This window comes from Oryza glaberrima, chromosome 1 (genome assembly GCF_000147395.1).
Source record: "Oryza glaberrima chromosome 1, OglaRS2, whole genome shotgun sequence".
NCBI classification, from domain to species: Eukaryota; Viridiplantae; Streptophyta; class Magnoliopsida; order Poales; family Poaceae; genus Oryza; species Oryza glaberrima.
The window spans coordinates 17530323-17543553 of NC_068326.1; the positions used below are offsets into that span (position 1 = coordinate 17530323).

General features: G+C 43.3%; 2 protein-coding genes across 2 annotated transcripts; both read left to right on the forward strand.

Moving 5' to 3' along the window:
- Positions 1-3657: 3657 nt before the first annotated feature.
- On the forward strand, positions 3658-7556 carry LOC127761996 (DNA-damage-repair/toleration protein DRT111, chloroplastic). The gene is made up of 3 exons (XM_052286333.1): positions 3658-3866; positions 3973-4798; positions 7010-7556. The coding sequence occupies exons 2-3, from the start codon at positions 3989-3991 to the stop codon at positions 7304-7306; spliced, it is 1107 nt and encodes a 368-aa protein (XP_052142293.1). The 5' UTR covers positions 3658-3866; positions 3973-3988; the 3' UTR covers positions 7307-7556.
- Positions 7557-9325: 1769 nt separating this feature from the next.
- On the forward strand, positions 9326-13231 carry LOC127764241 (uncharacterized). The gene is made up of 13 exons (XM_052289096.1): positions 9326-9627; positions 9737-9906; positions 9997-10069; positions 10185-10259; positions 10385-10495; positions 10603-10648; positions 10741-10804; positions 11468-11570; positions 11657-11752; positions 11844-11873; positions 12092-12191; positions 12419-12503; positions 12621-13231. The coding sequence occupies exons 1-13, from the start codon at positions 9445-9447 to the stop codon at positions 12742-12744; spliced, it is 1260 nt and encodes a 419-aa protein (XP_052145056.1). The 5' UTR covers positions 9326-9444; the 3' UTR covers positions 12745-13231.

A 13231-nucleotide genomic window follows, 5' to 3' on the forward strand; every position in this document is an offset into this window, starting at 1 on the left:
GGCGGTGGGGAGGAGGTCGCCAGGACGAGGAGGTCCGACGGCCCGCGGCGATGCGGCGGCGGCGACACGGGAGAAGGGGAGGGAGGCGATGGCGGGAGCACGGGGGAGATCAAAGAGGACAAGCTCAAGCATGGCGGCGGGCGGAGTGGGGCGACGGCGAGGCGGAGCGGAGTGGGGCGGTGGCGGACGACGACGATGGCGGCCCGCGCGCGCAACTCCTCCCCCGCCGCTCGCCGGCCCGCACGCGAGGAACTCACCAGGAGATGATCGGCGGTGAGGCTCGGCCGGATGCAGCTTGAGCAGTTCCTCCCCTGCCAGCGCTGCCTAGTTCCTCCCCCGCTGGCTCCCAACTCCTCCCCCGCTGCCTAGTTCTTCCACGCCAGTGCCACCCAACTCCTCCCCCGCCGGCGCCGTCCAGTTCCTCCCCTGCCACCGGCGCCGCCCAGCTCCTCCGCGCCAGCTGTCCGCCGCGCCCACCGTACTCGTCGCCCTTGGAAAGGGGAGGAGAGAGGAAGAGAGGTGTAGAGGTGAGGGGAAGTAGAGTCTGACATGTGGGACCCACATGGGTCCCATGCTGAGTCGGCTGCCACGTCGGTCAAAACCGGAGTCAAAACCGTTGAGGGACCTAGTTTGCACTGGTTTTGTAAATTAGGGGATGCGTTGTATCCGGTTTTACTGTTGAGGAATGATTTTGTAATTCGATGACAAGTTGGGGGACCTTCGGTGTGTACTTTTTCCTTCCTTGGTCTGGCAGGGGCGCGAGTTGGGCCGTTCTGCCACTCCGGCCCAGTCCCATTCCCGTTTGGATCCGGTAAGATACTGATACTGTGATACATGGTAACGGGATATGTATTTATGTATTTTCAGTGCAAATAAATATGATCCATCTATTTACAAATGGACGCTGCATTAGGATATACAGTCAAATCTTAAAAGTATTAATCACTAATATGTGTAAAAAACAGTATGGTCTGATATCTGAAAATGATATTAGCTTATCTAATGATTTTTTTTCCAGGAAACAGTAGGGGAATCCCTACGATATAACTATATCAAAAGATGGTTTATACGTGCATGGGGAAAGAAAAACAAAGCCCTCTCAGGGTGGTAAATATGTTGCTAACAATTTATCCATGAGGAAATGTAGAATTAATTCTTCTTTGAAATAAGATTTCCAACCCTGAATAATGAAGAAACTTGCTAAACCATTAAGCCATTTCTCTGCTTTCCATATTCCCCAAGCAGCAGGTCTTTCGGCTAGCTCCATAAGGTGGTGGCCTAGACGACCTGGGTTCAAAGCCTCACCCCTTCTAATTATTTGATATTAGGTCATTCCCTAATATTCGAGAAAAAGCAACAAAAATTTCCATGAAGAACTTGTTTCCTCCTATGGTATAAATAACCATCTTTGTAGTTGAATTAATCGGTGAAGCTCAACGTTGTAAGACCAGTTAAAACAAAATGAAAGATCAGCAGCACTAAATGGATAGTTGATGAAGAAATCTTCTATGGTTTCCCTCAGTGCTATATTACAAAGAGAGCATCTCAAATCTATACTTAAGTAAATATATTCGTAACCGTGCTTGACACTAAACCCCAATGTCTTAGCGCGAAGGTTGACAGTCCTTAAGCTTGGTGCCATACTTGTGAGTACTCCCTCCGTTTCACAATGTAAGTCATTCTAGCATTTCCCACATTCATATTGATGTTAATGAATTTAGACATATATATCTATCTAGATTCATTAACATCACTATGAATATGGGAAATGCTAGAATGACTTACATTGTGAAACGGAGGAAGTATAAGCTAACTCAACAATCTTAGCATTGAGCCCCTAAGGTACCAACTAATACTCTTTAATAACACCCGATACCCATCGGTGCTAGACCTGGTACCCATCAATATCAGCCAATACCAACTAGGTATTGGATCTTCATTAGCAAAGCAAATCTTTAGTCAATTCAACCAAACCACTCACCGAACACCAAACCCTCGCTGCTGCCACTGCTGAGGAGGATCTTGACACTAGCACCATCACAGCGCCAGGGAAATAAGGGAGGGCAGCTACTCCACGGTTCTACTCTTGGCCCTGGTGGTCTTTGGGCACCGCCTAGACCCACACCACCATGGGCTGAATCGGTGGCGTTAGGAAGCATAAGATCCACTCCTCAATCAAGATGGTGGTGGTGGTGGTCGTGATGGAGAATTGCAGTTTTGACAACATCCTAGGATGCCTCAACCATAGATGCCCTGACATTGACGGCCTCAACGACACCTAATCCAACCACCTCAACACTTCTAACCCTTCCTCCCCGAAGATCTTCGTCACGACGAGGCTAACTATGACGACTTTAACCCTGGCCACAACTTCTAGGATATCCACGACTAGATCTTTAGTTTTGTCGACACCTCCGTCATGCCAGTCCTTATATTTGACTTTGCCCAGAATGCCCGCGTGATAGTCCACTGCATGTTGCAGAACATCATGACTAACTTCAAGCCCGAGTTCATGCCAGTATGCGACGCCTCGTCATTGAGTTACCCATGTTCGACCAGTGGTTTGTCTCCCAAGAGCACACGACATTGATGAGCATGGGGGTGTGCTTGACTGGAAAGCGCGTGAGCTAGGCACCTTATGAGGTGGAAGAGGTAGGGGATTGGACGGGATCCTGTCCTTGCCATCTCGGATGGGATCCCGATAATTGGCATTTCCCTATATTTTATGGCATGTTTAGCACAATTCTACCTCCAACTCCACCTCTTCTAGAGTTGATATTCAGCCAAACAGTATCAGCTCAACTTAAAATAGGAGTAGAGTTAGGTGGAACACTCTTACAATAATGAACTAGAGATATAAAGCTGAGTTTATGCTGCTCCATAACTCTACTCCAGATCTGATTCATGGAGTTAAATTTATAAGTTAGAGCTCGATCAAACGGGTCCTTAGGGCCTGTTTGGCATAGCTCCAGCTCTAGCTCCACCTATCCTAGAGCTAGAGCTCAGCTAAACAACCTAAAATGGGAGCAGAGCTAGGTGGAGTTGGGTTTAGACAGCTCCATAACTCCACTCTAGACCCAACTCCTGGAGCTAAATTTAGAAGTTAGAGCTCTACTAAACTAACCCTTAGTGTCAAAATTGACCTAATACATGTTTACAAGAGAGGACGGCCCAATCCTAGATCTATAGATGGTCATAAGGCCTGAGGCCTGACGGCACGGCCCATGGTGCGACCATTTGGCTCGGCCCAAGCATGGCACGACATGATTGGTGTCGGGCCAGTGCCAGCTCGGGCCAACAGTTGGGCCGTGCCTAGGCCGATGTCTTGGCATAGTGGCCGGCCGGCACGGCTTGGAAGATAAATAGTTGAAGGGTCCAAATTAGACTTAAGTAGTCATATAAAGGCATGACCGAAGGAAAAGAGGGATATGATATAGACTTATTCCAGCCATATAAAACACAACCCAAAGAGATGAGGATGCAAAAATAGACTATCGTGCCTTCGGGCTAACCCAGCATGACCCGAGTCTTATTGGCCGTGCCGGCCCGACTAAACTCGACCTAGGCCCAGTTAGGCCGTGCCGGGCGGCCTATTTGGCTATCCGATATGGATTGATTTATAAAATTAGTATCATCAAAGGCGTAAAACGAAAAAAAAACCTTTTTTTTCCTCATCCCTGCCGCCGTCTCCTCGCCTCCGCCGAGAACTCGCGGCTGCCCTTGCCAGCTCACTTCCTCCACCGGCGGCTCCCCCCTCGCGGCGCCCATCGCCCCCATCGCCGCCGCACGGCCACGCCTCGCGTCGTCATAGTCGTCTTCCTCGATCAATCCGCTCCGCTCCGTCTTCCTTCGATCCATAGGATTCGGTAGGGTTCTCTTCTCTTCCCCCCTTACAATTTTTCTAGGGTTTCTACAAATCCATCTGCTCGATTTCATTAGTTCGTGTTGTTTTACCCCCCCCCCCCCTCGCAGATAGCAATCGGCGAAGATGCTGGGCGGATTGTACGGCGACCTCCCGCCGCCGTCGTCCTCCGCCGACGATGACAAGCCCTCCGCCGCCGGCTGGTCCAGCGCCGCCAAGATGGCGCCCCCCACCCTCCGCAAGCCCCCCGCCACCTTCGCCCCACCCCCCTCCGTCCTCCGAAACTCCCGCCCCGCCCCCAAGGCCCCCGCCGCACAACCGCCTCCGCCGCCGACCCTCCCCGTCGAAACCACCACCTCCACCTCCTTCCAGCCTGCCCTTGTCGCCGTCCAGTCCACCGTGATGGAGGAGTACGACCCGGCCAGGCCCAACGACTACGAGGACTACAGGAAGGACAAGCTCAAGAGGGCCAAGGAGGCCGAGGTCAGGAAGGAGCTCGAGCGGCGGCGGCGCGAGGAGGAGGAGAGGGAGAGGGAGCGTGAGCTCAGAGAGAGGGAGGGCCGCGACGCCCTGAACATATCCGGCGAGGAGGCCTGGAAGAGGAGGGCCGCAATGAGCGGCTCTGCCGCGCCGAGGCCGTCCTCCTCTCCTCCCCATGGAGACGGCTTCGCTATTGGGAACTCATCTTCCTCTGGGCTGGGCCTTGGCGCCGGCGGACAGATGACCGCCGCGCAGAGAATGATGGCCAGGATGGGGTGGAAGGAAGGCCAGGGGCTCGGCAAGCAAGAACAGGGAATCACCGCGCCTCTAGTGGCTAAAAAGACTGATAGGAGAGGAGGAGTAATTGTGGACGAAAACAGCTCCAAGCAAGAAAAGAAGCCAAAATCTGTCAACTTTGATGGCCCTCCGACACGAGTTCTGCTCCTCCGTAATATGGTGAATACTTCTACATGACTTCTTTATATTATAAGAGCTCTGCATCTATCAGAGGTTGCATTTGGTCAGGGTGTGTGGTTTTTGCACGCATAATGAACTTGCAATGCATGGGTAATCTTTTCCAACAATTTGGATTGCAAAATATATGTTTGGCTTATTTATATGCTCGGAACTATATGCACACATCTAAATACAAAGTCCGGATTGGCTAGGTTGGATGCCAGCTTTCCTACTAATAGCCTGTGCCACTGTTATTGTTCCTTATTGTGCAGACAGCAGGTAGTCTAGGATATATTCATCCTTCTGCATATATATGACTTAATATATTGTCTCCTTGACAATAGTGTAATGTGGTGTTAACTGCAGCTAAATTTAGTTGTCTTGGCATCATAATTGGCTTCATAAGTGCTGATGCTTTGTGTTCTTTTGTTTATATCAGAATGCTTATGTAGTGCATATATAGGTATCAGGGGAGAGAGGGGGGGGGGGGGACTTGCTGCCTGTTTTGGTTGATCGAGCTGTAGCCTGATTTCCCCCTTTGACAATAGACCACATGAGTGCAAAATTATCCCTACTGTGTAGTCAGCAGGTAGTCTAGGATGAACATCAAACTTACTTCCAGATTGGGTAGTTCAGCAGGCAGCCACCTTTGCTCCTGCCTGTGTGCCACTCTTATTCCTACAGTGTAGTCAGCAGGTAGTGTAGGATGTCTTCATCCTTTCTGCATATGACCCTTGTGTATTGTTTCTTTCACAATAGTGTAATGTGATGTTACCAATTGCTAGCTAAATGTAATTGTATAGGTGCCATAATTGGCTTCTTAAGTGCGATTGTTTTGATTTTTTTTGTTTATATCAGAATATTTAGCTAGTGCATATATAGATGTCATACTATATCAGGGCGAACTTGTTGCCTGTTTTAGTTGGTTGAGCTATATTGCTTGATTTGTTTCCCCTGACAATAGAGCACATGAGTACAACATGAGTAATTCATGAAGAATAAACGTAGAACTTATTTCAGCTAGGATAATCAAGAATGAACATTGTTACTGTAATTTTACAAACAAACTTGCACGATGGATGTTTTCTTCTCTGCCCTGTCCTCTCCCTTGGTCCAGGGAGAGACCGCATCCCTTTCCTTCGGTAAACCAGATCTGCAGTTCAGAACTTAGGATAAACAAGATAATGCAGTCTAGTTTTAACTGCATAGTATGTTTTTTGGGGTCCACTGTCTTCCAAATCCAACCATATTTAGCATAGCCTGTTTGTCCAAACTAATTGTAAGTGTAGTTCTATTCAAGGAGCACCGCGATTTGTGATCGGTAAATTTAAGTAGTCATTGCTGTAAACATGGTTTACATGATAAAGTTGGTACTAGTACAACTTTACTAGTCTTGACATGGCGTGTGCTACATATTCAAAAAGAGTAAATTTCATAAAACTACATATAATTTGCACGATCTATCACAAAACTACAGATTTAAGAACTTGTTTCACAAAACTATAGATTCAGTGTCTTCGTTTATCACAAAACTACAGGTACTTTGCACAATATATCACAAAACTACAGATTTAAGAACTTGTTTCACAGAACTATAGATTTAATATCTTTATTTATCACAAAACTACAAGTTTAGTGTCTTCATTATCACAAATCTACAGGTTTTAGCATTGTTAAAAAAATGTAGTTTTATGATAATGGAGACACTAAATATATAGTTTTGTGATAAATGAAGACACTAAATGTGCAGTTCTGTGTTAAATGAATACACTAAATCTATAGTTTTGTGAAACAAATTCTTAAATTTGTAGTTTTGTGATATATTATACAAAATACCTGTAGTTTTGTGATAAACGGAGACACTGAATCTGTAGTTTTATGAAACAAGCTCTTAAATCTGTAGTTTTGTGATAAATTATGCAAAATACCTGTAGTTTTGTGAAATTTACTCAAAAATAATTGATCAAACATATTTGAGCAATTTGATCCTATTTAATATTGTTTAAATCTGATTAACCTGATGATGAAATGTTTTGTTTGTGCTTACTCTCGGACTCTCCACTATCCTGACATTGTGTAGCTTGGGCCATTATGTCTGGAATGGAGGAATGATATCCTTAAACCTGAATAGTGTGCTGCAAGTTGTTTAGTAGATCATCCGCTTCTAGAAGAAATAGCAAAATGCAGTGCATGACTGTGAAACATGTGCAGGTTGGTCCAGGTGAGGTTGATGATGAGCTGGAGGAAGAAGTGGCCTCAGAGTGTAGCAAGTACGGGACGGTGTTGCGCGTGCTGATATTTGAGATCACTCAGGCGGACTTCCCCGCCGAAGAGGCCGTGAGGATCTTCATACTGTTTGAGAGGGCGGAAGAAGCAACCAAGGCGATGATTGATCTGGAAGGGCGCTTCTTTGGCGGGCGGGTGGTGCGTGCCACCTTCTTTGATGAGGAGAGGTTTGGGAAGAACCAGCTTGCCCCCATGCCAGGTGAAGTTGCCGGCTTCGACTAGGCTGACAATTTTATGCAGCGGTAGCAAATTTATGCAGCGGTAGCAAATGGAGATGTAATCTTACGCTGGACTAATATGCAGTTTTTCTTTTTTTTTTTTCTTTTGCCGTAGATTGTTATGCGGTTGTTGCATTACTGTGCTGCAACTAGACTAGAGCATATGCATGATGGTCCATTGTAATATTTAGATGTTTTTACCTGTGTGTGCTTGTTTCGAATGGCATAGCGTAACACGTGAAGCTTCAGTTTTTCACCCTTTCTCAAGCTTGTGCTGTCTTGTTGACGTTCTGGGCCGTGCCGCGCCGCTGGTGCCGTCGGTAACTCGGTATGCATTGGCCTTTGCCGACTAACAGCCTGTCGCATTGCATCAATGCTTGAAGCCTGGCCTAGACATCCATAGGAACATAAAAATCGTGACCTCCTATATCACAAGTGACGAACATATAGTGTTATTTACCTGTCGAATTCATTCTTCACTGTGCTCTCCATTAGTCTCATCTTCAATTTCTTGACCAAACCAAAGCGAACTAGTACGAGACCGTTCTCTGTATAGTCATAACCAGCTACCTCAATCTTATATCTAGTTGCTACTAGTATACTCAAAAGTTAATGTTTTTTTTTCGTATGGAATTTTCTCTTAGATTACTCATCCGATTTATGATCTGATTACACAATTGTGTTCATAACAATTAAATCTTTATAATAAGATCTCACATGACTATATTTTTATGAAAAAAATACAAATTACTTTTATAATATATCTAAATTACTTTTAGATTACATTAAATTACTTCTTAATCATAAAAGTAATTTAATAAAACCTAAAAGTAATTTACCTATATTATATAAGTAACTTAAAAAAAGTAAAGTAACTTGTTACGATATTAAAATAAATCTATACATTCATAATATTATTCATAATATTGTGAGTTGTTTATTTTATAATCATTTTTAGTCAGTGACGTAATTTGTGCTGATTAAATTTAATTATATAGACTCATGTTTTTACCTCCATAACGGATTTACTTTTGATGTCGTGATAAAGTTACTTTCTTTTTGTTTTAAGTTACTTTTATAATTTATGTAAATTACTTTTAAACTTTACTAAATTACTTTTATATGTCTAAGAAGTAATTTAGTGAAATCTAAAAGTAATTTAGATATATTATAAAAATAATTTATAATTTTTCATCAAAATATAATCATGTAAGATCTTGTTATAAAGATTTAATTGTTACGAACACAACGACATAATCGGATCATAGATTAGATAAATAGTTTAAGAGAAAATTTAATTTAAAGTATAAGTGATTCCTATTTGCTTGAGACATAGAGGATAAACTACTCTCTAGCCTAACAAAGTGCGTCACATGGCTTCCGATTCGGTCTGTTCTGGCCTTCTTGACAATATTAGCATGTGGAACAGACGACTACACTAGCATGTGGGATCAGACGGCCCTAGATGTGTCGCGTGATAAGACCAGATCGAGAGGCCTCTCAAGATAGATTTTACGATTTCCTTGGCTCCAAAACCTAAAGCTAAGCACATGCTCTCCTAAAAAACATTGCACTTGCTGCTGCTACTACTGCTCTTGGGCTCCTTTGAAACACAAGAGTAAATACTACATTGTAAAATATAAGTTTAAAAACATAGAAAACATAGGATTTCAATGAAATGTAAGTTGAAAACAAAAATATAAAATATAGGAATGATCATTTGATTGGACCGCAAGAAAAAAAAATAAAGTGAATAGGAGATGGACTTGTAGTTAACTTTTGATAAGATTGAGATGGAATTTCATAGGATTCAATAGTTTTCAGTTCTATATATTTCAAAAAGGATCATCCAGGGAAAAATGGATTATAACCGTTTAAAAATTTCAATGTTTTTTCCTTCCAATCAAAGTTTTTTTTCTCGCTGCGCTGGACGCATGGTGTGCTGTTGGGCCGAACTGGGCCCGCACGGCGTAGGCTAAGGCAAGATGCGAACTGGGCCGTCGGATGCAATGGTCACCTGATACGAAGTGAAACCACACCACACCACCGTCGGAGGATTCCTGTCCCTGCCCACGCCGCCGCCTTCGCCGCCGTCCGCCAGCTCCTGCCTGCGCCGCCCCCGCCTGCGCCGCCCCAGTGGAGATGGCGCCTGGCACCACCCTCGCCCCCAAGCGCCGCAAGGCAGAGGCGTCCCCTTCCCCTTCCCATTCCCCTATGGGGGATTCTTCCGACGGCGGCTACAGCGACTCCGACCTCCACGACGCCGAGGAAAGCTTCTACTCCGCGAGGAGCGGCTCCGAGGACGACCGCCAAGTTTCCTCCAGCGTAAAGCTCGATCTCTCTCGTCCTCCTATCCCCACCTTCTCTCTCTCTCTCTGTTTGCTCCAATCTTTTGAGCTTCAATCGTCTGCCTGTGCTTGTCCCTGGTCATCAGAACGACGACGACGATAGCGAGGAGGAGGAGAAAGAGGAGCGGGAGATGGATGAGGAGGAGGACGAAGAGGATGATGATGATGAAGAGATGAATGAGGAGGATGACGAGGATGAGGGGGAGGAGATGAACGAGCTCGAGAAGGAGTACCGCACGCTCCAGACCAATCAACAGTAAATTACCCCCCTTCCCTTGTATACTTTTGTGCTGTTCTGCCTGTTCTAACTGAAAGAGAACTTGTAAACCGAAATAAAATCTTGTAGAAATATTTTGGAGACATTGAAACAGCACAGAGATGACGATGTTTCGAAGGGCCAGGCGGTCAAAAATCAAAAGGTACCAACACCCACTTAGCTCTGATCACCAATCGCTGACTCATATTCATGTTTATACGCTGCTCTCCTTAGATTTGCTCGCATTCCATAATTTGATCTATCTTTGAACTCCAAAGGTGTTGTGGGACAAGGCACTCGAGATGAGATTCTTGCTGCAAAAGGCATTTTCCACTTCAAACAAGTTGCCCAAGGTTTATCTCTTTATCTGTTGCAACAAACTTCTTTCTTGCTTTATCTTCATTGTTTTTCTTTTCCTTCCAAAGAATGCGGGGTTGTAGATCGCATTTCAAATTGATCCTTTGTTGTGTTACTGCAGGAACCCATCAGGTCGATGTTTTGTGATCACAATCAGGAGATAGAGCAAGCTTATCTTGATCTGTTGAATTCATCGAAGCAGACTCTTGGTTCCATGATGGAGCTTCAGGAGGTTTGATCGATTGCTTTTGTTTTTGCAGTTTAATGCAATGTTGTTGTACGGTATAGTTACCCAAGGTTTTTTCTAATGTATAATAACACTTTGAAAACAACCGGCAGGCCTTGCTGGAGAGGAATCGTGCTACAAAGGATGTAACTGATACTGGTACCATTCATGTTCTTTCTGGTTCTAGCATACAATTGTTTGGAGTACCTTTGTACCGTATATATGCTAATTAATCCATGACTAAATGACAGATAATTCTTCAGAGTTGAATGGAGAGGATGATGAGTGGTCAGAAGTTCAGAAATTGCAGAAAAGGTATGTTTTGCGTCTTTGTTTTAGCTGTAACCATAATGAGAAGTATTGTGAGATGTTATGCCTTAAATCTGTTATGATATATTATATGGTATTACAGCTTTATCTATTGAAACTGTCCTGTTCTACACCTGTATGTTTGCTACATGGTGGTATTTTTTTTTTCATATGCTTCAAATGGATCAGCAGAATTCTTCTCTAGACCATTGTGGATTAATGGATGATCTCATATAAGGTGCTTAGATTTAGGTAGTGTTCTATAGGGATTCATTCATTCATACAGTACGTCTTGGTTTTATCCTCTCGGCATGTTTGGACCACTTATCACTGTTAATCGGTGAATTTTACATTGTGTTACAAATTTCGAAGAAAGGAAAAGGAAATTGTTTCTGCCACATAGCATCAACTGTTTGCAAACTTATGGGGTACCTAACATAAATAAAGGTATTGTAAATTAATAATATAACTATGACTGATCCTATGGATGCACAAAATAATATGAGGGCTCTAATTTTTTTTTTGGGTGGTGTGTGTGTGCGCGCGCGCGCGTGGGTGGGGGATTGACGGAAACTGAGGCAGGCTTCTTTTCTTAACAGAACAAAAGAGGGGAGAGAGAGACTTGTACAGTGATATATTAATAATTTAACATCAACCTTTTTAATACAGGATAACTCTGTTCAGAAATAGTGAGATAGATAAATGGCAGAGGAAAACACAAGTGACAACCGGTGCTGCTGCATTGAAGGGAAAGTTGCATGCTTTTAATCAGGTTGCTTGAATTCCTATCTGACTATTTGTAATTAATTTCCTGTGAACATGACTAAATCTTTGCTTCTTTCCATTGTATGGTAACAGAATATAAGTGACCAAGTTACTAGTTACATGAGAGACCCAAGCAGGATGATTAACAGGATGCACTTGAGAAAATCTACCCTCAGTGTATTTGGGGAGGTAACTTGAGATGCATCTAGTACTATAAATGATCACTGGTCATGTTTCAGTACCTAATGATAAGTTTGTAACTATTGCTATATGTGTGCAGGAAGTGGGAGAGCATGAAAACAATAAGGAGGTTTGTACAATAATTTATTCTTCCCTTAACTCTAGTTCTAGCTTACTTGCTTCTCCTTTGAAGTATTCAAATGCTCTAATTGTATTGTACAGTAGGTCCTTTGTCCCCTTGTGATTAAAATTCCTGTTACTATATTTTAGCTTTAAATCATTGATCATAATGATTAACAATGGTATTATTGTTATTCCTGGTCTCATGTGTTCTTGATGTCAACCTAGGAGAACAATACGGAAGGTGATCCTGAACTTGTTGACGATTCTGAATTTTACCAACAACTTCTAAAGGAGTTTCTTGAGTCATGTGATGCAGGCGCATCTGGTTAGTTAAATCTTACCTGCTGCACTTCTGCAACATATTTCTTTGGAGAACTCTGCATGCTGCTCTGCACTAGTCACCTGAAGGGATTTTAGTAGCCTTGAATTCACAGGCTACCTCTTGTAGTTGCCTTCTACTCAGTGAACAATATTTCACTAATCATTCTAAGGATCTAGTATCTTTCTCTTTGAACACTGGAGCATCTATCAAGTGTTCTTCTACATTTGCAGAGTCAGCATTTTATGCTCTAAAGAAGCAGCAGCATAAAAAGAGAAAACTGGTTGATCGTCGTGCTTCGAAGAGCAGAAAGATAAGGTACAGTATAGGTTTCCTTCTCTCTTTTTTTTCTTTGCGGGGAAGTATTGGTTTCCCTTGCTCTGTCCGTCAATATCTATTTGTGTTAACTTGTTTACTGTTATGTGGTTTATTCAGATACCATGTCCACGAGAAGATTGCAAATTTCATGGCCCCAGTACCCATGGTTATTCCTCCAATGGCTCCAAAATTGTTTGAGAATTTGTTTGGGATGGGAAACCAAAAGTCGACCACAGCGTGAATGCTTGACGATGATACTGCAATGTTGACATTAGGACGTATAACCCTTTCTTGACTTATAAAGGCCAGTCGTGTCTCGTAAAGATTCTGATTTGATCAAATTCGATGGTATCCGTGTTGGACTGGGGAACTGCATTTCGATTCATACTCATATTTGTTTAACTGACGAGTAGTTATTAAGAGGGATCTCTATGAAAGAATTTGGAGGATAATTTAGATTATCAGTTGAGGTCGTTTCATAGTTTGTATGTTTTTCTCTTAAGAATAGAGCACCAATTAATTCTTGTGATGTCTTGTAGCGAGTAATCTTGGATTTGATCATTAAAGATAGATCATGAATTTGAAATGTATCTTCTGAAAAATATTACTCCCTCTGTCCTAGGTATATCATGAATTTGAAATGTATCTTTTGAAAAATATTACTCCCTCGGTCCCTTTTTATAAAGGCATACATTTTTTTCTTCTCAACTACCAAGGCGTGAGCGTGC

Excerpts from the sequence above, each read along its gene's own strand:
- LOC127761996 (XM_052286333.1), top strand. The coding sequence starts at position 3,989 with ATGCTGGGCGGATTGTACGGCGACCTCCCGCCGCCGTCGTCCTCCGCC. Across the intron at positions 4,799-7,009 it reads TTCTGCTCCTCCGTAATATG|GTTGGTCCAGGTGAGGTTGA; the intron begins GTGAATACTTCT and ends AAACATGTGCAG.
- LOC127764241 (XM_052289096.1), top strand. The coding sequence starts at position 9,445 with ATGGCGCCTGGCACCACCCTCGCCCCCAAGCGCCGCAAGGCAGAGGCG. Across the intron at positions 9,907-9,996 it reads ACGCTCCAGACCAATCAACA|AAATATTTTGGAGACATTGA; the intron begins GTAAATTACCCC and ends AAAATCTTGTAG. Across the intron at positions 12,504-12,620 it reads TCGAAGAGCAGAAAGATAAG|ATACCATGTCCACGAGAAGA; the intron begins GTACAGTATAGG and ends TGGTTTATTCAG.